Below are 22,473 nucleotides of genomic sequence, written 5' to 3' on the forward strand. Positions count from 1 at the left end.
CAAAGGATTTCTAAACCCAAAAACCACAATGCAATATATTGCGGTTTACCGTTGGCTGCACCAGTTTTATTATTGAGATTTTTTTTTTTTTTCCCCCAGCGGGTAAATCCTACAAGTAATAAGCTTCCTGTCCCAGAGTGACAACTCGCTCACTGTCCTGTATCTATGGAGGAGCAGTGTGGTCACTATCCTGATTTAGACTGCAAACACCTCTCTCTCTGTCTCTCTCTCTCTCTCTCTCCTCCTCTCTTTTTACATGTAAGGAGGGGCTGTGTAGTTCATAGAATATAGTTTTAAAGTGTTGCTAAACCCACAACAGTAAAATCAATGTGTATATGCAGTAAAGCATGCTTGTTATACTCCCTGTGGAACCCAAGGGGTTAATCCTTTGCATTGTGTATAAAGGCTGTTTTGATCCTGTCTTCTCTGATCCTCCTCTTTTTCCACTTTCTCCAAAAAAATAACCTGATAGTTACAGAGCCAGGGGACAGGCTGCACATGCTCAGTGTGGTGTGTTTTGCTAGAGAGTTTTTTTCTTTTTCTTGGGAGAGTGCATGTGATCAGCACAGGGCCAATCAGCACTGTCCAGGCAGAGGGTCAGGGGAGAATGAAAACTCTTACAAGCTTTACTAGGAACACATTGAAGTCACAAGGCTGCTATATACTGCTGATGAGAAAATATATTTATCAGTTTATATTAGAGCTGCACAATTAATCGTTAAGAATCGAGATTGTAATTCTTTCCGCCTTCCGATCCTAAAAAAGCATTTTCTCGATTCTATGCAGAGTTCTCTGCTCAAGCGAACAGATGTCAAAAAAAAAAAAAACGGGCAGTCTGCCAAGTTTCACAACATTAGCTGTTTTGTTTAATGTTTTGGTCTTTAGATCAAAGGGATGAACTTTGTGCTGTAAATGAGAGAAGTTTAACCACTTAAATAATAAAACTGTTTCTAGACACTTGTTGGTTTCAAGGTAAAATCATTACTTTTTCCTAGAGAATTACTTAGAACCCCCAAACATTATATATATATATATATATATATATATATATATATATATATATATATATATATATATATATTTATTTATTTATTTATTTAGCAGTGTTTACACTCTGATCCCAGAAAAAAATTATATTCCCGTTGGCCACAGTCTGGCCCCCCAAAAGTCTGAAGGACAGTAAACTGGCCCGTTGTAGAAAGTTTGGAGACTCCTGTGCTAGACGCATCCACCTTACCAACCACTGTGTCTGTGTCAGGGCTGGGCTCAGCCCTTCCTTCTCTGAGCTGGCCGCTCAGCTGTTGGCTAATTGCCAGCTCCTATCTCTCCACAATTACTCAGCTGTTGATGGTATCCTGCTCGTCAGTCCTGCCTTCTTAAGCCGTCCAGTCCAAAGGATCTCTGCCTTCTCCTCGCTCAAACATCACAGAAACTATCTTCTGCGATCCTGCTCAAGTCTTGCTTTGCTGACACCCCTTCTGGCTCCAGATCCTGCTTGCCGTTCCACTACATTGATCCCTGACTTCTGGCTTGGCTGACTATCCATTCTTGTTACTAAACATTGGCTATGTTTTGACTAAGTTTGTTCTTTTTACTTTTATTATAAAACAAGTGTGTTTTAACTGTACTTCTGTCTCGGCCTGAATTCATGGTTTCTGACATTCTGTTACCCCTCTCTTCCAGTCCCTCCACTGGCTTCTGTTCACCCAATTAAATCCAAAATACTAATAATAATTTACAAAGCCATCCACAACTCTTGCCCCAGCTACATTACTAACCTAGTCTCAAAATACCAACCAAAACGTTCTCTTCGATCTCCTGCTGTCTAGTTCCCTTGTCACCTCCTCCCATGCTCGCCTCCAGGATTTCTTTTGAGCCTCTCCCATCCTCTGGAACTCCCTTGCCCAATATGTCCAACTATCTCCTGCTCTGTCCACTTTTAGGCGATCCCTAAAAACCCTCCTCTTTAGCGAGGCCTATGCTGCCCTTCTCCATCAGCTCATCGTCCACAGCCATTTGCCTTTTGTATGACTTGACTTTCCCTTTTAGATTGCAAGCTCTCAGGAGCAGGGCCCTCTGATTCTTCTTGTATTGAATTGTGTTGTAACTGTACTGTCTGCCTTCATGTTGTAAAGCACTGCGCAAACTGTTCTGTATAAATCCTGTATAAAAATAATCAAATGGGATACATATAAAGAAAAATTAGCAGTTCTAACCATTCACAGTCTGTAACAGGGTGGTCAACCACAGAAAGACACATACATAGACACTAGGTCTGTAGAAAACAGCGATTTCCATTTCATACCAAACGTAAACCAAAGACTAAAGAGCGCCAATATCACTAATAATTGTATGTCAAAGAGCCTGTTATGTATAGTACATGTACAAAGTAAGCCTCTAAATCAACTACTAGAGTTATATGTCCCCTGTAACACTCCGAAGGGACTATGTGTTAATACACCTCTGTATATGGAAACTATACCTATATGTAAAGGAATTTGTGCTTTTTTTCATATTAATAAAGTTGTTTTTTTCCAAGTAAAAAAAAATAAAAAACATTTTTATATCAGCCATCTTTTATTTCATTTTCCCTGGCCAACCAATATCCTCTTTCCTTTGGTTTCCTAGTGACATTGTGACTGATTTCTCTCCTAGGTAGAACAGTTTAAGCAAGATCCAAGCCCACAGAAATGTCTTCATTCTATCTTCCATGTTGACACCGGTGACGAAATCCGATCGTATCAGGATTATGGCCATATCCAGGTAAGATATTTGATCTTTTGAGCCCTGAAAAAGATGTATTATTTATGAAGGTGGATCAGTTTTCTTACCCATAGCAAAAGGGCCACTGGTATGCAATTTATAAACTGTGTATCCAGGGAAGGGACTGCCAAAGGGACGAGAAGTTCTGGCCCTTTAAGCATTGACCCAGAGCTGTAGTTACACTCTGCAGAGCTTACTGAGGAGAGGTCTGAGAGCTGATTGGAGAGAAAGGACACACCCCCCTTCACACAGCACACAGGAACAGAGCCGAGGCTGTCAATCTGCTATAGGTCCCTCCTCTGTCACCCTTTTATCTCTTGGTGTCAGGAAAACTTGTCAGAAGTAATTCATGCTGATAGCAGAGGAAGGAAGCAGCAGACAGAAATGACACTTGGTGTTCTGGATTGAGACAAGTACACACTATAGAGGGATGTGCTTTGTTCATATTTCATGCCTGAGGTTTACAACCAGTTTACGCAAACTGATGTTATGATTTATGCATCTAGTTTTTTTTCATATATGTAACTACATTTTTTGAATAGACACGAAGATAATGTATGTTCTTCCTCACTGTTTTGTTCTAATTTACATTCATCTTTATTATGACCACAGGTTCAGGCACATAAAGTGCCTTGACAAAGTCTTCATACCCCTTGCAATTTTCCAAATTTTCTTATGTTACAACCAAAATCGTAAATTTATTCACAAAGTGGCACATAATTGTGAAGTTTAAGGCAAATGATAAATGGTTTTTATTTTTTTTTTTTATAAATATATGAAAAGTGTGGGGTTCATTTGTATTCAGCCCCTCTGAGTCAATACTTTGTAGAACCCCCTTTCACTGCAATTACAGCTGCAAGTCTTTTGAGGGATGTCTCTACCAGCTTTGCACATCTAGAGAGGGACATTTTTGCCCATTCTTCTTTTCAAAATATCTCAAGCTCTGTCAGATTGGATGGAGAGCGTCTGTGAACAGCAATTTTCAAGTCTTGCCACAGATTCTCAATTGGATTTAGGTCTGGACTTTGACTGGGCCATTCCAACATCGATAATTTAAAAAAAACTATTAGGCACCCGAATGACCACAACATACAGGGATATACAATGTAATACTGACATAAAAGCACACACAGGTTGGACTTGTGTCTTTTTTTTCAACCTCACCAACTATGTAACGATGTACAGTATGTAACACATGGATATGCTTTGATCTAAACCATTCCATTGTAGCTCTGGCTGTATGTTTAGGGTCATTGTCCTGCTGGAAGGTGAACCTCCGCCCCAGTCTCAAGTCTTTTTTGCAGATCTTCTAGCTTGACAATGACCCAAAACATATCATCAAGGCAACAAAGGAGAGGAATTGTCAAGATCTTCTAGCTTGACAATGACCCAAAACATATCATCAAGGCAACAAAGGAGAAGAAGCACATTAAGGTCATGGAGTGGCCTAGTCATTATCAAGACCTTAATCCTATAGAAAATTTATGGAGGAAGCTGAAACTTCGAGTTGCCAAGAGACAGCCAAGAAACCCAAAGGATTTAGAGAAGATCTGTAAAGAAGAGTGGTCCAAAATCCCTCCCGAGATGTCTGCAAACCTGGTCACCAACTACAAGAAACGTCTGACCTCTGTGCTTGCCAACAAGGGTTTCTCCACCAAGTACTAAGTCATGTTTTGTTTGGGGATCAGATATTTATTTTACTCAATTCATAACATTTTTATCATGGATTTTTTTTCTGGATTTTCGGTTGATCTTCTGTCTCTATTATGTAAAATACACTTATGATGAAAATTATAGACCCTTCATTTCTATGCAAGTGGGCAAACTTACAAAATCTGTAGGGGATCAAATCCTAATTTTCCCCACTGAATCCGATTTTCAGTCTGTTAAATGAGTTGGCAACACATACAAATGAATGTGCTGCTTTCGACCCAACATGTGTCAACATACTGCAAAGTATCGGATAGGTGTGAATGGGCCCTAAGAAAAGCACAAACGTATGCCTGCTTTTGTTAGGAACAAAACAAGCCAGTGCTGAATGAAATTCATTTTATTTCTTTGAAATGCTCCAGTATAAATTCTTCTTTTCATCGTGATTTCGCACCTCCCATTACTCGAGTGCATTACAATTAAAGTCTGCACTCCAACCACTTATACGTTAAACAATGTTTGCCATCAATAGGAGCCAACTCGTTAACCAGCCCACGGAAATGTGTTAGGAGCGCATTAAAGCAGACTACTTAGCTGTTCTTTGAATGGAGCTCTAGGTTTCTGTCCATAGTCTATGTTCCTCAGTAGGTAGTCCATCTATTGTCACAGCCGAGAGAAGACCGCTGTGTCCCCAGATACCCAGCCTATTGTTTAAGCCATTATTCAAATCCTTCCTGTTCTTTTCTTGCCAATAATGCCGCCATGTAGATAAATGAGAAGCCGTTTGCCATAAGTGATTTGAAAGAATTACCTAAAGTCTAATTTGTGTTTCTAAACAAAAGTTAATAGTTGGCTCCGCGAGACTCTCAGCTTCCTGAAAGAGACACCATTTCTTTCTTTTAATAAAGGGTTTTGTGGCACCTTAGACAGTAAAACAATACTTGAACTGAAATGTCTTTTATGTATACTCGGTAGCTATAAAAGTAGAAAACTTGCCTCTGCTGAACCAGACCTATAGCTGTGGAATCAGGAAAGCGCATCTTACCTGCTGGTTGGATTGCTCATGTCAGATCTCTGCAGAAAGACCACTGCTTCCACATGTCTCCTAGGTCTGGAAATGTGTTTTTTGTTTTTTTTTTATCATTATCTATTTTAGCAGGTCAAGTTTCCGGGAAGTTTTGGATGGTTGTTTTTTGATTATGTATGTAAATTGCACGCACCTATGGCCATGTTTTGTTGGGAACATTTGCCCCCCCCCCCCCAAAATGCAAACTAGCACTTGCTTAACCACTTCAGCCCTGGAAGGTTTTACCCCCTTCATGACCAGGCCATTTTTTTGCGATACGGCGCTGCGTTCCTTTAACTGACAATTGCGCGGACATGCGGCGCTGTACAAAATAAAACTTTGCCTTTTTTTTTTTTTCCTCCACAAATAGTTTTTTGAGTGGTATTTGATCACCTCGGCGGTTTTTATTTTTTGCGCTTTAAACCAAAAAGAGCGTCAATTTTCAATAAATTTTTTTTTTTTTTACTTTCTGCTATAAAACATACCCAATAAAAAAATGTAAAAAATAAAATTTCTTCATAAATTTAGGCAAATATGTATTCTGCTACATTTTTTTGATTAAAAAAAAAAATCCCAATTAGTGTATATTGATTGGTTTGCGCAAAAGTTATAGCGTCTACAAACTATGGGATAATTTTATGGTATATATATATATCTATGTATAGATTTTTAGCGGGGCTGTGACATTGCGGCAGACAAATCAGACACGAAGTTACACTTTTTTGGGAGCCGGTGACATTATTACAGTGATCAGTGCTAAAAAATATGCATTGTTACTGTACTAATGACACTGGCAGGGAAGGGGTTAACATCAGGGGCGATCAAAGGGTTAAGTGTGTCCCGAGGGGGTTCTTGCTAACTGTGTGGGGGATGGTATGACTGGGTGAAGACAGAGATCCCCCTCTGTCCAATTGGCCCACTTGCCTGTGCCCCCAGAGGCTACTGCATGAAGCAACATACAGGTACTTCGTCTCACGCAGCCGGGCCTCCTTGACTTATTAAATGTGCGAAATGCGGTCCGGAAGTGGTTAAAGTGTATTAAAGATTCACTTTTTTTTTTTAAATAACAAACATGTCATACTTACCTCCTCTGTGTAATGGCTTTGACCAGTGAGCTAAGTGGGGAGACCAGTGGGGCAGTGGTGTGTGCGCCCATAAGACACTTAGAGCCACACTAAGCACTGAATTATGCCGCGTACACACGGTCAGATTTTCCGACGGGAAATGTTGGATGTGAGCTTGTTGGCGGAAAGTCCGACCGTGTGTACGGTCCATCGAACATTTGTTGGCGGACTTTCCGCCAACAAATGTTGGCTAGCAGGTTCTCAAATTTTCCGCCAACAAAACTTTGTTGTCGGAATTTGCGATCGTGTGTACACAAGTCCGTCGCACAAAAGTTCACGCATGCTCTGAATCAAGCAGAAGGAGCCGCACTGGCTATTGAACTTCTTTTTTTGCGGCTCGCCGTATGTCTTGTACGTCACCACGTTCCCACGTTCGTAATTGTTGGCCAACATTTGTGTGACCGTGTGTATGCAAGACAAGTTGGAGCCAACAACCTTCAAACAAAATTCCAGGGTTTTGTTGTCGGAAAGTCAGCTGTGATGCCCACTAGAAAGCACCCTGTATGTTCTGTAGGGCATCCGGGACCAACTTTAGTGGTCACTGCCTGTGGCCTGCCCTCTTTTGACACTTTTCACCATATTTTTGGTTTCTAAGACCATCATCACAATGCTGGGCAAGTGGTAGCTGTGTGTGTGTGTGTGATGGGGCTGGACCAATGAAAATAAGGCTTGGTATTGGTGAATACACTGTGCAATAGGTCTTTCTTCTGGGGGGGAAAGGGGTGGGAACTACAACACCCCCCCCCCACCAAGTGAAAGTGCGAAGTAGGTGGACCCTGTTATGGTCTTGGGCTGCTATCTCTCTGATAGCCACAAAGAAGACACTCAGCAGAAAGCTTTTAGTTAGGTATAGAGGAGCACCCAGTATACAAGTTCATATCATTCAAGAGTCTATTTGAAAGATTTATTGAAGATAACAGATAAAACCAACACGTTTCGGGGGAAATGCCTCCCCTTCCTCTGGGCTGAAATAATGGCTATAATTATAACCACGTATTATGAGGCTGGTTATAAGCTCAACACAGGTTAAAACTTTAATGGATTTGAACTTGCAAAACGATGACCTTGTTGCTTAGCAGCTGCTGTCAAGTTGTTACGCAATGTGGGAAGCTTAGTACTGGTTCTAATATAGATCTGTGAAGTCACGGTTTTCTCTGAGTCTGTCCAAGTTTTACCTGTGTTGAGCTTATAACGAGCCACATTCTAAGTTTTATCAATGTTACAATAATGTCCATTATTCCAGCCCTGTGGAAGGGGGAGGCATTTCTCCCTAAACTTGTTGGCTTTATCTTTTATCTTTAATTAATATTTTAAATAAACTCTCAAGTGTGAAAGTTTTTTACCGGGTGCTCCTACTGTTACAATAGGTATAGAGGAGATGCTGTCACTGTAAAATTGGTAGTTTGGGGAACACAGGGTATGCACATTTGCTCAGTGCAAGACTGCAGAGCATAGATGTGGACTGGAGAAAACTACTTTTGCAGCTTTCTCCAGGTTTTGATATTCCGTTCATGGGGCTCTGTAGTTTGGAGATTCCATAGTGTCTTGGGTGGGACAGGATCTCCAACCCTGTGTCCAGATTTTGAAGATGACCAGCAGGGTGTAATGAGGGTATGGGAAGACCTCATAGCTCCCAGTTGGAGACTGCTCCACACCAAGAGAGACAGGAGGTCTCCAGGAGTCAGAGGGGCTGCAGGAGGCAGCCAGAACGTGTGTGGCTGCAAGAGGAAGTAAACGGCCTGGGGACTAAGGCCAGAGCGGAGCTGGGTGCTAAATTGAAGGCAACCACATTGAAGAATCCTGTGGTCTGTGTGACCAGGATAAAGAGCAGAAGTACTGCTACAGAGAGCCAGGTGGGCTAGCATTTTCCGTTGTGTGTATTTGCTGGAGAAGAACCCCTGCGTGGGATACCTTTTATGTTACAGACTTTTATTTGCCCTTTTCATAAAATGGGCTACCATGCCCTAAAATATAGTTCCTGACTGGCTTGAATCACTGACCAAAGCATCTACCATGAGAGATAATGGTCCCCCATGTTACACTACCTAAAAGTCTTCTGCTGAGTGTCCTCTTTGTCGCCATCATAAAGGTAGCAACCCAAGACCATAACGGGTTCCACCTGCATTGCACCTTTATTGGGGATTCGCCCCCCTGGAAGGAAAACTTAATCCATAATGTATCCAATATCTTCAATAAACATTTCCAGTAGACTTTCGAGTAGTATGAACGTTTATCCCAGGCGCTCCTCTATACCTACCTAAAATTCCTCTGCTGAGTGTCCTTTTTTTGTCGCCATCATAGATGTAGCAACCTAAGACCATAACGGGATCCACCTACATTGCACCTTCATTGGGCATTCGCCCCCCTGGAGGGAAGACTTACTGACTGGCTTGAATCACTGACCAAAGCATCTACCATGAGAGATAATGGTCCCCCATGTTACACTACCTAAAAGTCTTCTGCTGAGTGTCCTCTTTGTCGCCATCATAAAGGTAGCAACCCAAGACAATAACGGGTTCCACCTACATTGCACCTTCATTGGGGATTCGCCCCCCTGGAAGGAAGACTTACTCTATAGTTTATCCAATATCTCCAATAAACATTTCCAATAGATTCAAGTGATATGAAATTTTGTAATGGGTGCTCCTCTATCCTCACCCAAGAGCCAGTTTTAGGGCACAAGAGGCAGGAAGAGGTGGACCATATTCAGTGACCACATAAGCTGATTGCAAATTCCACTGCAGAACCTCATAGCGGTGTACAGTTGCTGCTTGTTCTTACCTGAATAAATGTGGCAAACAGGTTCTCTTTAAGCATTAACATTTTGTTCTTTTAATGTTTGAGGAAATAGAATTCAAAAACAATTGCAGGTTAGCAGCCATGGCTAGCTCATCCGCCGTTTGGGGAGATGTGTAAAGGTCAGCAGACAAAACATGATCATTAATTAACCATGACCTTTTTTTACTTTGTTTTTTTTTTCTCTTCTTCCAGATAAATGCGGTGTCTCTCTTCTTGCTATATTTGGTGGAAATGATATCCTCCGGACTGCAGATCATTTACAATACAGACGAGGTACCCAGTCTTCACCAATTCCATTATACTTGATCAATGAGTTTTTTAATTAATTCTTTCCCTGCATCACTATGCCGCTTAATTATATTTCTTGTATGCAGTCAATAAGCATCAGGCCATTTGTGTAAAGGCTCTGATGTATAATTAAGAGATAGCCGGGTGGTGAGCTTGCAGAGGAGAAAGTTTAGAAGAAAAGACTGCTGGATTCTGAGAACTTTATGATTTTTTAATGGTTTCTATGACTGTGTTATAACTTAAACATTTATTTGTACTGTAGAACAATCCAACCTTTGCCTTGAAAAATAAATGCCTTTCTCTGTATGGGGTCCCCCATGCCTTAAAGCTGATCTTCACTGTATCTGAACACCACAAACCAAAAACATTAATTAATTTTTAACATTCAAAGCAAACTCCCCCATGCCTCCATGCTTTATTTTGTTGAGAAATTACTTTGAAAAACAACTCCCTAGCATTTCTGGCAGTGGCCATCTTGAGTAAGGGCAGATGATTCATGTAGCACATGGGTGCTCAACCTGTGGCCCTCTAGCTGTTGCGGAACTATAAGTCCCATGAGGTATTGCAAACCGATGACAGATACAAGCTTGACTCCCAAAAGCAGAGGCATGATGGGAATTGTAGTTCTGCACCAGCAGGTTGAGCACCCATAATGTAGCATTTAGATCCTGGAATCCATCTGCCCTTAGGTATGCAGGTAGGAGGGTGTGCTTAGCTGAGAAAGCCCCTCCCCCCCCCCCCCCCCCGAAGACTCCTGGGATGTATGACATCATTTGCCTAGGCATGGAAACCAGGAAGTACCTGAAGAAATGTAGAAAAAACAAAGGTTAAAACAATTAAATATGATATAATTTCCTATCGATTTACTAATGCTAGCAGCATAAGGATTAAAAAATGATCAATGTTGATTGGGAGAGTGAAGTTCAACTTTAAAGCGCACCTAGGATTAGGTGAATTTTTTTCATGTTAAGAGCATTAAGGCTAAGCATTATGGAAGTGTAACACCAGAATACATTATATAGTTCCACTCAAAGGAGAAGTTTAGCCAAACCTCGTTTTAGTTAGTTTTACACCCCTGTGACGCAAAGACGCTCAGTAACTCCGCCCCTTGGGCAGTACCCCTATGTGGGGTGAGGAAATTCGGTGAGTGCAATTCCAAAAGGGGCACCATAAAGAGCGCCAGCACTATAGACGGAAGAGCACAGGAGAAAAGTCACTTTTTTTGAAGAGCACCAGTCACTTTTTATTTGGGAATGTAGATCAATATATTTTATTTTTTTGCAACTAACTTTTGTATTGTCTGAAAGACTGCAACTACATATAAGTAGCACTATAGACAGAAGAGCACAGGAAAAGTCACTTTTTTTTTTTTGAAGAGGCACCAGTCGCTTTATTTAGGAATGCATATCCAATATATTTTATCTAATAATATTTTTGCAACAAACATTTTAGTATATTGTCTAAAAGACTGCAATTATATATATGTACTGCATTATTCTGATTGTTATATATTTAATGCAAGAGTTGTAACACAAATGTATTTGAAGCACCTATCATTTTTAAGGTTTTATCTAAAAGTCGCAGCAACCAAGAAAAACAAACACTTCATCACTTCACATATTCGCCAATCATTTTTAGCTTTGCATATTATTTATCCTTTATTTATGATGCCAATTGTTAACATTGGTCACCTTTAGATCACTCCAATCTAGGGCTGGGGAAAAAATCGATTTAAATCTTGAATGGAGTTGAGAGGTCAAATCGATTCAAAATTTAAGCAAATCCATTTTTTTAGATTTTTTTTTTTCTTCACCGCGCAGTAGTTTTTAGGTGAGGCCGTGGCTTCGGCCTAGTCCGCGAGGCTGTACACCGTGGACTAGGCCGCGGCCGAAGCCTAAAAACTCCTGCCTGCAGCTCCCCAGGACCAGCGCGGACACCGCGCCAGTCCTGAGGAACTGCGTGCAGGAGTTTTTAGGCGAGGGCGCGGCTTCGGCCTAGTCCGCGAGGCTGTACACCGTGGACTAGGCCGTGGCCGAAGCCTAAAAACTCCTGCCTGCAGCTCCCCAGGACCAGCGCGGACACCGCGCCGGTCCTGAGGAACTGCGGGCAGGAGTCTGTAGGCGAGGGCGCGGCTTCGGCCTAGTCCCTGAGGCCGGACGCCGCAGACTAGGCCGAAGCCGCGGCCTCGCCTAAAAACTCCTGCCCGCAGCTCCTCAGGAGCGGCGCGGTGTCCAAAAAAAAAAAAATTCGATTAGAATTGTGAATCAAGTTTTTTTTTTTTTTTTTGAGAAAATCGTCCAGCTCTACTTCAATCCTTATAGTACATCCAGGTTTATTCTAAATTACATTGCAAGGCATTAGGGATGCACCGATACCAGTACAAGTACCAATACTTTTTTTTTTTTAGTTCTCGCCGATCCATTCACCGATACCTACCGCAACTGTTTTGTTTTTACTTTAGCTGTCAGCAATGGTACAAAGCATTGAAAAGTTATTTACAAATAAATAAATAGATTTTTTTTTTTTTTTAATTTTGCGCTTTTTCAATGTGAAATGTGATATATGTTAATATATATGTGTAAAAATATTCGCTAACAAAGCAAACAAAAAAAAGTTTTAATTGTTTATTGTTTATAAAATAGACGTAAACAAACAAAAAAAAGCAGGAAAATAATTAAATGAAGGAGAATAGGGAGTTGATTAAGGGTTAATAATGGGTTAAACAGAGGAACATTTGTTCATCCCTTTGATCTGCAGATTAAGTAACAGAAAGATTCAAAAAGAAACAATGTTTCTTTTTATTTTAGTGTTTCAGTGGCTGAGCAATGTTGTTAATAAACATTGCCGGCTGATTTTTTTTTTTTTTTTTTGATGGCTCCAATTACCGGTCTTCTTTAACACTTCAGCTGTCAACAGGGGAGACCCCACTGACAGCTCAAAGACGGTTTCATGTATCGGTGCATTTACACGAATACCGATACTTGTGCAAACATTCGATATCAGCACCAATACAGTGGAACCTCAGATTGCGAGTAACGTGGTTAACGAGCGTTTCGCAATAAGAGCACTGTATTTTAAAAAATCATAACTCGGTTTGCGAGTGTTGTCTCGCAAAACGAGCACAATTCAGGCCAAAGTGTAGTGCAGTACCGCTTTTGGCCTGAGGTGGGGGGGGGTGCCAAAGCCAAACGTCAAGTTCGGAAATTCACGGAAAGGCCCGAGTACAGCACGTCTGACCTCGGCAAATCTCGGGTAGGAAGTCTTGCCGAGGTCAGCCGAAGTGTCCTCGGGCCTTTTCGGCCATTTCCGAGGCTCTCTTTCGCCCCCCCCCCCCCCCCCCCCCCCCGCCTCTGCCCGCATGCAGTATTGCATCCCATTGAAGTTAGTGCGAAACTAATTATTTTCATTTCCATTGACTTCAATGGGAAAACTCGCTTTGATATGCGAGTACTTTAGATTACGAGCATTCTCCTGGAATGGAATATGCTCGTAATCCGAGGTCCCGCTGTACTAGTATCTGTGCAACCCTACAAGGCATAGACCTTTATATGAACAGCGCCACACCTACATCTCTCCCAATTAAATCCATTGTGTGCCCGGGTTTCAGCAATAATACTGTCCAGTGTTTGGACTACTTTCACTATGCAGAGTACAATGGACATTTTTGATTACACGAAGTAAGAAATGATGGGAAAAGAATCCACCATTCATTACATCTATTCTAAGAAAAGATGTTGCAGACAATTACTATGTATATAAGGATCAAGAAATATTCTTAGATTAAATGTGATAATCAGTCAAGTATTCAGTAAGAGAATGATGAGGTGACCTGTAAGAAAGACGAAGACGTGTTTTATTATGAACTGTCCTATCTGAAGGAGCTTATTGTCTACAAAGATTCTTATTAAAAAAGAAGTCGCACATCCTTTTAATTCTTGATGTTAGCGGTTACCATAGTTTCTGCCCTGAGATTGTGCAACATCAAAAGGATAATACATTGTGGACATTAAAGTAGTTGTAAACCTGAAGGGAAAAAAAACCTTCTGCAATCAGCTTCCCCTTTCGGCCTCCACTAATTACTTACCTTAACCCTATCTTGATCCAGCGCTGTGCACAAGAGCAGAGGCTTTTTCTGCTTTCTCCGTCCTCATTGGCTCAGACACAGCAGTGGGTGGAGGGAGTGGGGGGGGGGGGGTCAGGCCACACTTTGTGTGTAAATGGAGCATGCACAATCGCCCCTATAGCAAGCGGCTTGCTATGGGGGCACTCTGCAAGGGAGGGGGGGGTCAGGATTGCCAGAAGGGGACCCCAGAAGAAGAGGATCATGGCTTTTATGTGCAAAGCCATTTCACAGAACAGGCACAGCTGATCACAGATTAGGGTAAAGAGCCAATCAGCGGCTGTGTCCAATTACAGCTGACCACCATGTAAACAGGATCTATCGGTTATTGCTATTTCCCTCCTCACACTGACAGTGTGTGAGGAGAGCAGATAACAGGCAAATTCACATAGGGGACATCTACACTAATAATCAGGGCACTGATCATCGGTGTCCTGAATATCAGTGCTGCCAATCTATACCCATCAGTGCTGCCAATCTGTACCAATCAGTGCCCATCAGTGATACCTGTCAGTGCCGCCCATCATTGCCGCCTATCGTGCATCTGGCTCCTCCTCTTCTTGGGTCCGTCAGCGGTGCACCTGGCTCCTCTTCTCAGGTCAATCAGTGGTGCACCTGGCTCCTCCGCTTTCTCTGGTCAGTCAGCGGTGCTCCTGGCTCCTCCTCTTTCTCGGGTCCGTCAGCGGTGCACCTGGCTCCTCCTCTTTCTCGGGTCCGTCAGCGGTGCACCTGGCTCCTCCTCTTTTTGGGTCCGTCAGCGGTGCACCTGGCTCCTCCTCTTTCTCGGGTCCGTCAGCGGTGCACCTGGCTCCTCTTCTTCTCATGTCTGTCAGTGGTGCTCCTGTCTCCTCCTCTTTTCGGGTCCGTCAGCGGTGCACCTGGCTCCTCCTCTTTCTCGGGTCCGTCAGCGGTGCACCTGGCTCCTCCTCTTCTCGGTGTGCCACCATAGGAAGTGAAGAACAGGAAAAGAAAATCAAAAGTCTTTCAACCCAACATGTTTCGCCTCTAGAGCGAGATTTGTCTGGGTGCAACGTGTCATCTTGCATTAAACAGAGCACATGGCAAATGGCTTCACAAGATGCTGCATAAGGTGGGCTTCACTTGCGGAATCAGAAGGTCTGTGTTAGGGGGACTAAGTGAAAACTATAAATATATAGATTCACCATTTTTTTTTAATAGGTGGCCATAGTCTACTTCAATAAAAGCTACAATAAAAAACAATATACGTTCCCTTTAAAATTCCCATGCAAGGACTTTTTATTGTATTTATGAATTAAATTATTCAAGTCCCCTTTTATAGTTTTACTAATTTATCTCAGGAGTCGTTTTGGCTGGGCAATTATCTTACAAAACGTGCTTGTCCCCGGTGACGGCAGGAAGCTTTGTCTTGTAATATCAATTTTACATGGAAGCTGTTCCTGGCTTCTTCTTTTTTTTTTTCTTTCTTTCTTGCGCCGTATAATTTCAGTCTTGGTCTCTACAGTAACACTAAATAGGAGTTTGATGTGTCTTTTTGTTTTCCAAGTTTGTTATAAGTTTGCGGCATCACCCGCACATAAAGGATTCTAATGTGTCTCCATGGTGATACAGAATACAGAGATTAGAGCTGGTAATTAATTTTTATTTCCAAGCCGAGAGAAATCCTACTGATTTGTGAAGAAAATTTTCAGAAACCCGGTAATGCTTGTAGATTAGGACATATGTTGTTTGTTGCCGGCGGCTTTAGGCCACACGGAGCGTTCTTTAATGTATCGGGAATAAACGCTGAGCAGCTCTAAGCCAGACTGAACAATGGCGGCTCCGCTCGCGCTAACTGTCCGCATTGTAGCTGAGATGTTGGCTTGAAGGTTATTAATTACACTGTCATCTTTTAATGTATTTAAGTGAATCTTTGCACTGTGTCCCAGTTCTCTAGTTACCTTTTCAGTGACTTCTAAAATCTTTTAGAAAATTACCGTATTTATCGGCGTATAACACGCGCCGGCGTAAGTTAAAGGGAAAAAAAAATTTTTTTTTTTTCAAATAAACCACTTTGAAGCAAAATAATGGTCAGTGCCAATCAATGCAGCCTGATTAGTGCCCATCTGCAGCCTCTGTGCCCATCTGCAGCCTGATCTGCACCCATCCAATGCAGCCTGATGCCTCTTTGCAGCCTCTGTGCCCATCTGCAGCCTGAAATGCACCCATCCACTGCACCCTTTCACATCCCGGCTATTGTCAAATGATGTCCGCAGGAGGTATCTCTCATCCTGGGCGGGCGTCATGTGACGTCCTGGGCTTCCCGTCCGTCTAGGGGGCTTACACGTGACCGCCACGTCACTCGGGAGCCAGTGCACGTGCCCGGCGGCTGCGATTGCCGGTAACAGAGCCGGGACGTGGATCTGTGTGTGTGTAAACGCACAGATCCACGTCCTGTCAGGGGAGAGGAGACAGAACATGTGTTCCCAGTACAGAGGAACACTGATCGGTCTCCTCCCCTTGTGAGTACCCCCCCGCATTAAGAAGAAAAAGAGGCCTCCACCATGACAAATGTAGAGTATGGTGGTCCCATCCCTGGTGCGATGGAACAAGAAAAAAATACCCCCTGAATGGGACTTTAACAGACCACCAACTCTATGAAAAGAAGTATCTTTTAATCATATAGAATAAAAAGACATGTACTGTCTACACATAACATAGATCAACATATGTACTCTCCAAGGGGTGGTGTACCCTGATACCCGACGCGTTGCCAGTATTCTGATACCTTCATCAGGGGATGAGAGTTGGGTATCTTTACATATGTTTTTTAATTCAAATGGAATGATTCCATGTATAAAGACTGCCAAAGGCGATTCAATCAAACAAAATATTCACTAGGCGCCAGACCATGATGATGGAAGAATTTTGAGTGCGCAACAATTCCAGCATCAGTAAATATGCATCCTGGATACCCGGGATGGACTGTCGTTAGAGCCTGAAGTAAGGGCCAAATTAAGGGGCGGGAAAATATCCGAGCGTCCCTGGATGGACGTGTCCTGTAGGTGTCCGGGTCCCTGATACCCGACGCGTTTCCAGTATTCTGATACCTTCATCAGGGGAGGAGAGTTGGGCATATTTACATATGTTTTTTTAATTCAAATGGAATGATTCCATGTATAAAGAGTGCCGAAGGCGATTCAATCAAACAAAATATTCACTAGGCGCCAGACCATGATGATGGAAGAATTTTGAGTGCGCAACAATTCCAGCATCAGTAAATATGCATCCTGGATACCCAGGACGGACTGTCGTTAGAGCCTAAAGTTAGGGCTAGATAACGGGCGGGAAAATATCCGAGCGTCCCTGGATGGATGTGTCCTATAGGTGTCCGGGTCCGGTGTATGGCGTGCCTCCTCTGTGTAAGTGCCTGCTGCACTTAGGTAACGCATTTAACCCCTTGATCGCCCCCTAGTGTTAACCCCTTCCCTGCCAGTGACGTTTATACATTAATCGGTGCATTTTTATAGCACTGATCGCTATGTGAATGGTCCCAAAATTAGTGTCAGAAGTGTCCGATGTGTCCACCACAATGTCACAGTCACGATAAAAATCGCAGATCGCCGCCATTACTAGTTAAAAAAAAATAATAATAAAAATGCCATAAATCTATCCCCTAATTTGTAGACACTATAACTTTTGCGCAAACCAATCAATATACGCATATTGCGATTTTTTTTTTTTTTTTTTTTTTTTTTTTTTACCAAAAATATGTAGAAGAATACATATCGGCCTAAACTGAGGAAAAAATTTGTTCTTTTTAAAAAAAAAATTGGGATATTTATTATAGCAAAATGTAAAAAATATTGTGTTTTTTTTTTTTTTTTTTTCAAACTTGTCGGTCTTCTTTTGTTTATAGCGCAAGAAATAAAAAACGCAGAGGTGATCCAATACCAACAAAAGAAAGCTCTATTTGTGGGGAAACAATGATAACAAATGTTTTATTTGGGTACAGTGTTGCATGACCGCGCAATTGTCATTCAAAATGCGACAGCGCTGAAAATTGGCCTGGGCAGGAAGGGGGTGAAAGTGCCCCGGTAGGCAAGTGGTTAAGATGAAGGCATGAGATGAATCCAGAAAGCATTCTAGAGTTAAAGTGAAAGTAAAGGCAAAACCTAACTAACTGTAAACCCACACCCACCCACATTCTAAGCCTAATCTATCCAGTCCTGTAAAGAGAATATCGCTATACTTGCTTATTTAGCTGCCACTTCTGCCCGCTCCAATGCTGAGCTGTCAGCGGCGGCTTCAGTGTGTAGGAGAGGCAGCCAAAAACAGAAGCCCTGACGTTGTCGGCTTTCTCCTGAACATAAAGGGTGCCGCTGGATACCAGACCAGAGCCTCTTTAAAATAGAGTAAGTAATAGCGATCTTTTCTTTACAGAAATAGATTGGGCTTAGAATGTGGTGGGAAAAGGTTTAGAGTTAGGTTTTGCCTTTACTTCCACATTAATCTTTCTTCTTCCCTGAAACCTGGGAACTTCCCCTTAAAGGGGTTGTAAAGTCAGAAGGTTTTTTTCTTTTTTAATCTTAATGCATTTTTTGCATTAAGGTGAAAAACCTTCTTTGCTGCGGATACTTACCTGAATCCGATCCAGCGATGTGCAGGACACCAGCGGCTCCCGCCGCTGTCTCCCTCCTCATTGGGCATCTTCATAGCAGTGGGAGCCTTAGGCTGTCAATCAAATGCTGTCAATCAAATGCTGCTGCGGGGGTCGGGGCTGAGTCCCGCTCTCTGTGTCATTGGATTCAGCAGCGGGACTCGGGAGCAAGCACACACGGGTGCCCCCATGGAAAGCGGCTTTCCATGGGGGCACCCTCCAAAGAGGAGAGTCCTGGGTGGGGGACCACAGAAGAGGACTGGGGCTGCTCTGTGCAAAACCATTACACTGCGCAGGTAAGCATAACATTTTTTTTATTTTAATTTTTTTTTTTTTTTTTTAAACTAAGGTTTAGAACCACTTTAAAGCAGATGTGTCAAGCACAAGGTCCCCGGGCCAAATTTGGCCCTCCACGCCATTTCATGTGGCCCTCGCACTTCTCCTGCAGCTAAGGAACCCCCCTCGTCTCCACCATCGTCTTGTCTCAGCAGTCGGCAGCAGAGAGGAGGAGAGAGCTCCTTTTGCAGATTCTGGGCCTCTCTCTGCAGCCGCAGCACCCCCCTTGTCTCTGTCTCCCCAGGTCTCTGCTGAATGCAGAAAAAGCACTTGCTCCACATGGCTAGTATCGTCCACAAGGAACTTTATTGGAGACTGCTCAGAAAGAACACCACGGGAGAACCATGATCTGTCTGAGTGGTCTTCAATAAAGTTCCTTGTGGATGATACCAGCGGTGTGCGACCCTCCTTTTCATACTAGAAACCAGTAAAAATCGAATACAGAAGGAATTGCCTAATATGATAGAAAGTAGATACATCTTACGAGGGCAAAGATAATGCTGATGTGACCCACAATGAAACTGAGTTGGTCACCCCTGCCTTAAAGTGATTGTAAAGGTTTTGCACAGAGCAGCTCCGATCCTCTTCTTCTGGGGTGCCCCGGTGGCTCTGCAGGCTCCTTTTCATCCGGTTCCCCCACGGAGAGGCGCTTTTCATGGGGGGGGTACCTGTGTGGGCACGCTTATGAGACCCGCTGCTGCGTCCATTGCCACAGAAAGGACTTGATCTCGCCCCCCCCCCCCCCCCCCCCACCGCTCTCGTGACACTGGATTTGATTGACAGCAACGGAAGCCAATGGCTCCTGATGCTATCAATCTTTCTATTGAGCATGGAGACAGCGGCTGGAGTTGCTGGGCTCATGCACATCTCTGGAACGATGGGGCTCAGGTAAGTAAATGGGGGGCTCTAGGGGCAGTTGCAGCACAGAAGGTTTTTCACCTTAATGCATAGAATGCATTAAGGTGAAAAACCTGGAGACTTTACAATCCCTTTAACCGCTTCCGGACCGCCCATTGCATACAGTGCTTTGAAAAAGTATTTGCCCCTTCCTTATTTTTCATAAGGGGTAAATTCTTCCGGGGCTGAAGTGGTTAAGGGAAAAAATCGGCCCTTTGTGAAAAAGTAATTTCCCCCTCCTGTGCTGAATCAGGAATGAACTGAGATTAACCACATTTTTTTGGAAAGCTGAGCTAAATTTCACTTGCCACACCCAGGCCTGATTACTGCCAGACATGTTGAATCAAGAAATTGCATAAATAGAAGCTTTCTGACAAAGTGAAGCACGCTAACAGATCACAAAAAGCCACACATCATGCCACAATCTAAAAAAGTTCAAGAACAGATTAGAAACAAAGTCAAGTACATGTATCGGTCTAGGAGGGGTTTTCAAAGCCATTTCTAAGGCTTTGGAACTCCAGTGAACCACAGGGAGAGCCATTATCCACAAATGGAGATAATTTGGAACAGTGGTGAACCTTCCCAGGTGTGGCCGGCCTACAAAAATTACTCCCAAGAGCGTGACGACTCATCCAGGAGGTCATAAAAGAACCCAGAACAACATCTAAAAAGAACTGCAGGCCTCACTTGCCTCAGGTTAGGTCAGTGTTCATGATTCAACAAAAAGAAAGAGACTGGGCAAAGATGGCATTCCAAGACCAAAGCCACTACTGACCAAAAAAAACACAAAGGCTCATCTCACATTTACCAGAAAACATCTTGATTATCCCCAAGACTTTTAGGCAAGTATTCTGTGGACTGATGAGACAAAATGTAACTTTTTACCCGTTACATCTGACATAAAACTAATACAGCATTTCATAACAAGAACATCATACCAACAGTCAGACATGGTGGTGGTACTGTGATGGTCTGGGGCCGCTTTGCAGCTTCAGGACCTGGACGACTTACCATAATTGATGGAACCATGAATTCTGAGAGCTCTACCAGAAAATCCTGAAGGAGAATGTCCGGCCATCAGTTTGTGACCTCAAGCTCAAGTGCACTTGCGTTACGCAGCAGGACAATAATCTGAAACACAACAGCAAGTCCACCTCCAAATGGTTCAAACAAAGCAAAATTTAGGTTTTGGAGTGGCCTAGTCAAAGCCCAGACTTAAATCCTATTGAGATGCTGTATCATGACCTTACACAGGCCGTTCATGCTGGAAAACCCTCCAATGTGGCTGAATTAAAACAATTCTGCAAAGAAGAGTGGGCCAAAATTGCTCCACAGCGATGTGAAAGACTCATTGCCAGTTATCGGAAACGCTTGATTGCAATTGTTGCCGCCAAGGGTGGCACAACCAGTTATTACATTTAGGGGGCAATTACTTTTTTACATAAAGTCAGGCAGGTTTGGACAGCTTTTTTGCCCTAATAAATGAAACCATCATTTAAAAACTGCATTTTGTATTTACTCGGGTTATCTTTGTGTAATAATAAAATTAGTTTGATGATCTGAGGCATTTAAGTGTGACAAATATGCAAAAAAAAAAAAAATCAGAAAGGGGCTGTAGTGATATATAGTATAGTGGGTAGATAATTCGGTAATCTTCCGGAGCAACCCAATTCTTCCAGAGAGATGCACTTTATTGACTTCCAACACAGAACAAAGTCTTGCAACAGATGACAAAATCCAACAGAGTAGACAAATACTAGCCTTCAGAGTCCCATGTTTCCTAGACCTGCGCCTTCATAATCACAGACAGACAGTGAATAGACTGAACACAAGGTTATATTCAGCTGCAGTCATAAACTGCCCTAATTTGCATTCTTGCGTATTAACATTAACATAGCCCAGAGTCACTATCTGTCCCCTTTGATATGTGTAATTAGATTAACAGATACCACCTTAACACCCTTTTGATGTGTAGAATGGACTTTTCCGGGAATGCCTATATCCCTAATCTGTATTCTTGCATATTAACATCAACAAGTCCCCTTTGATATGTTAAAATTGAGTTGGCTTCAGTTGACAACTCAACCATTGTCAACTGAAATCTGGCCTGGTCGTTCTTGTACTGTATGTGTACATATATATATATAATAATAATATAAAATCCCACGTAAATCTACCAACATATTACAACAGGGGCAAATACTTTTTCACAGCATTGTATATACTGCGGGAAGGCGGCCTGGCTGCGCAAAATCAGGTAGCTGTACGTAATTTTGTGCACGTGGGTGTAGGGGGCAGAAGAGCAAATCAGCGGGTCTGCCAGCTACAATGGCCGCCGCGACCCTCCATTCGTTCTGTGGAGAGATGGCGCTGCGGTGTGCCTATGTAAAGGCAAACCGCTGATCTGTCAGGGAGCAGAAGAGAGATCTTAAGTTTCAGCTAAGCTGAAACATGATCTCTCTTTTCCTCCAATGTATCCCTCCCCCCACACAGTAAGAAAGCACCTCCCAGGCACACACTTAACCCTTTGATCGCCCCTGATGTTTTATCCCCTTCCCTGCCCGTGTCACTAGTACAGTCACAGTGCATATTTTTAGCACTGATCACTGTATTGGTGTCGCTGGTCCCCAAAAAGTGTCACTTGGTGTCCAATTTGTCCGCCGTAATGTTGAAATCTCACCAAAAATTGCTGATTGCCGCCATTACTAGTAAAAATAAAAATGCCATAAAAATATCCCATAAATTAAAGACACAAAAACTTTCGCGTAAACCAATTAATATACGCTTATTGGGTTTTTTGTTTTTTGTTTTT

The 22,473-nt window shown here is 42.7% G+C and overlaps 1 protein-coding gene across 2 annotated transcripts in view; it reads left to right on the plus strand.

The window, feature by feature from the left end:
• PHKB (phosphorylase kinase regulatory subunit beta) overlaps positions 1 to 22,473 on the plus strand; it is a 313,679-nt gene that overhangs the window by 81,998 nt on the left and 209,208 nt on the right. For both annotated transcript variants that reach the window (XM_073605832.1, XM_073605831.1), the window contains exons 5-6: positions 2,656 to 2,763; positions 9,595 to 9,675. In XM_073605832.1, the coding sequence (XP_073461933.1) occupies positions 2,656 to 2,763; positions 9,595 to 9,675 (189 nt within the window). The remainder of the gene's footprint in view (positions 1 to 2,655; positions 2,764 to 9,594; positions 9,676 to 22,473) is intronic.

The sequence above is a fragment of the Aquarana catesbeiana genome, linkage group LG11, assembly GCF_042186555.1.
Source record: "Aquarana catesbeiana isolate 2022-GZ linkage group LG11, ASM4218655v1, whole genome shotgun sequence".
In the NCBI taxonomy this organism is placed as follows: Eukaryota; Metazoa; Chordata; class Amphibia; order Anura; family Ranidae; genus Aquarana; species Aquarana catesbeiana.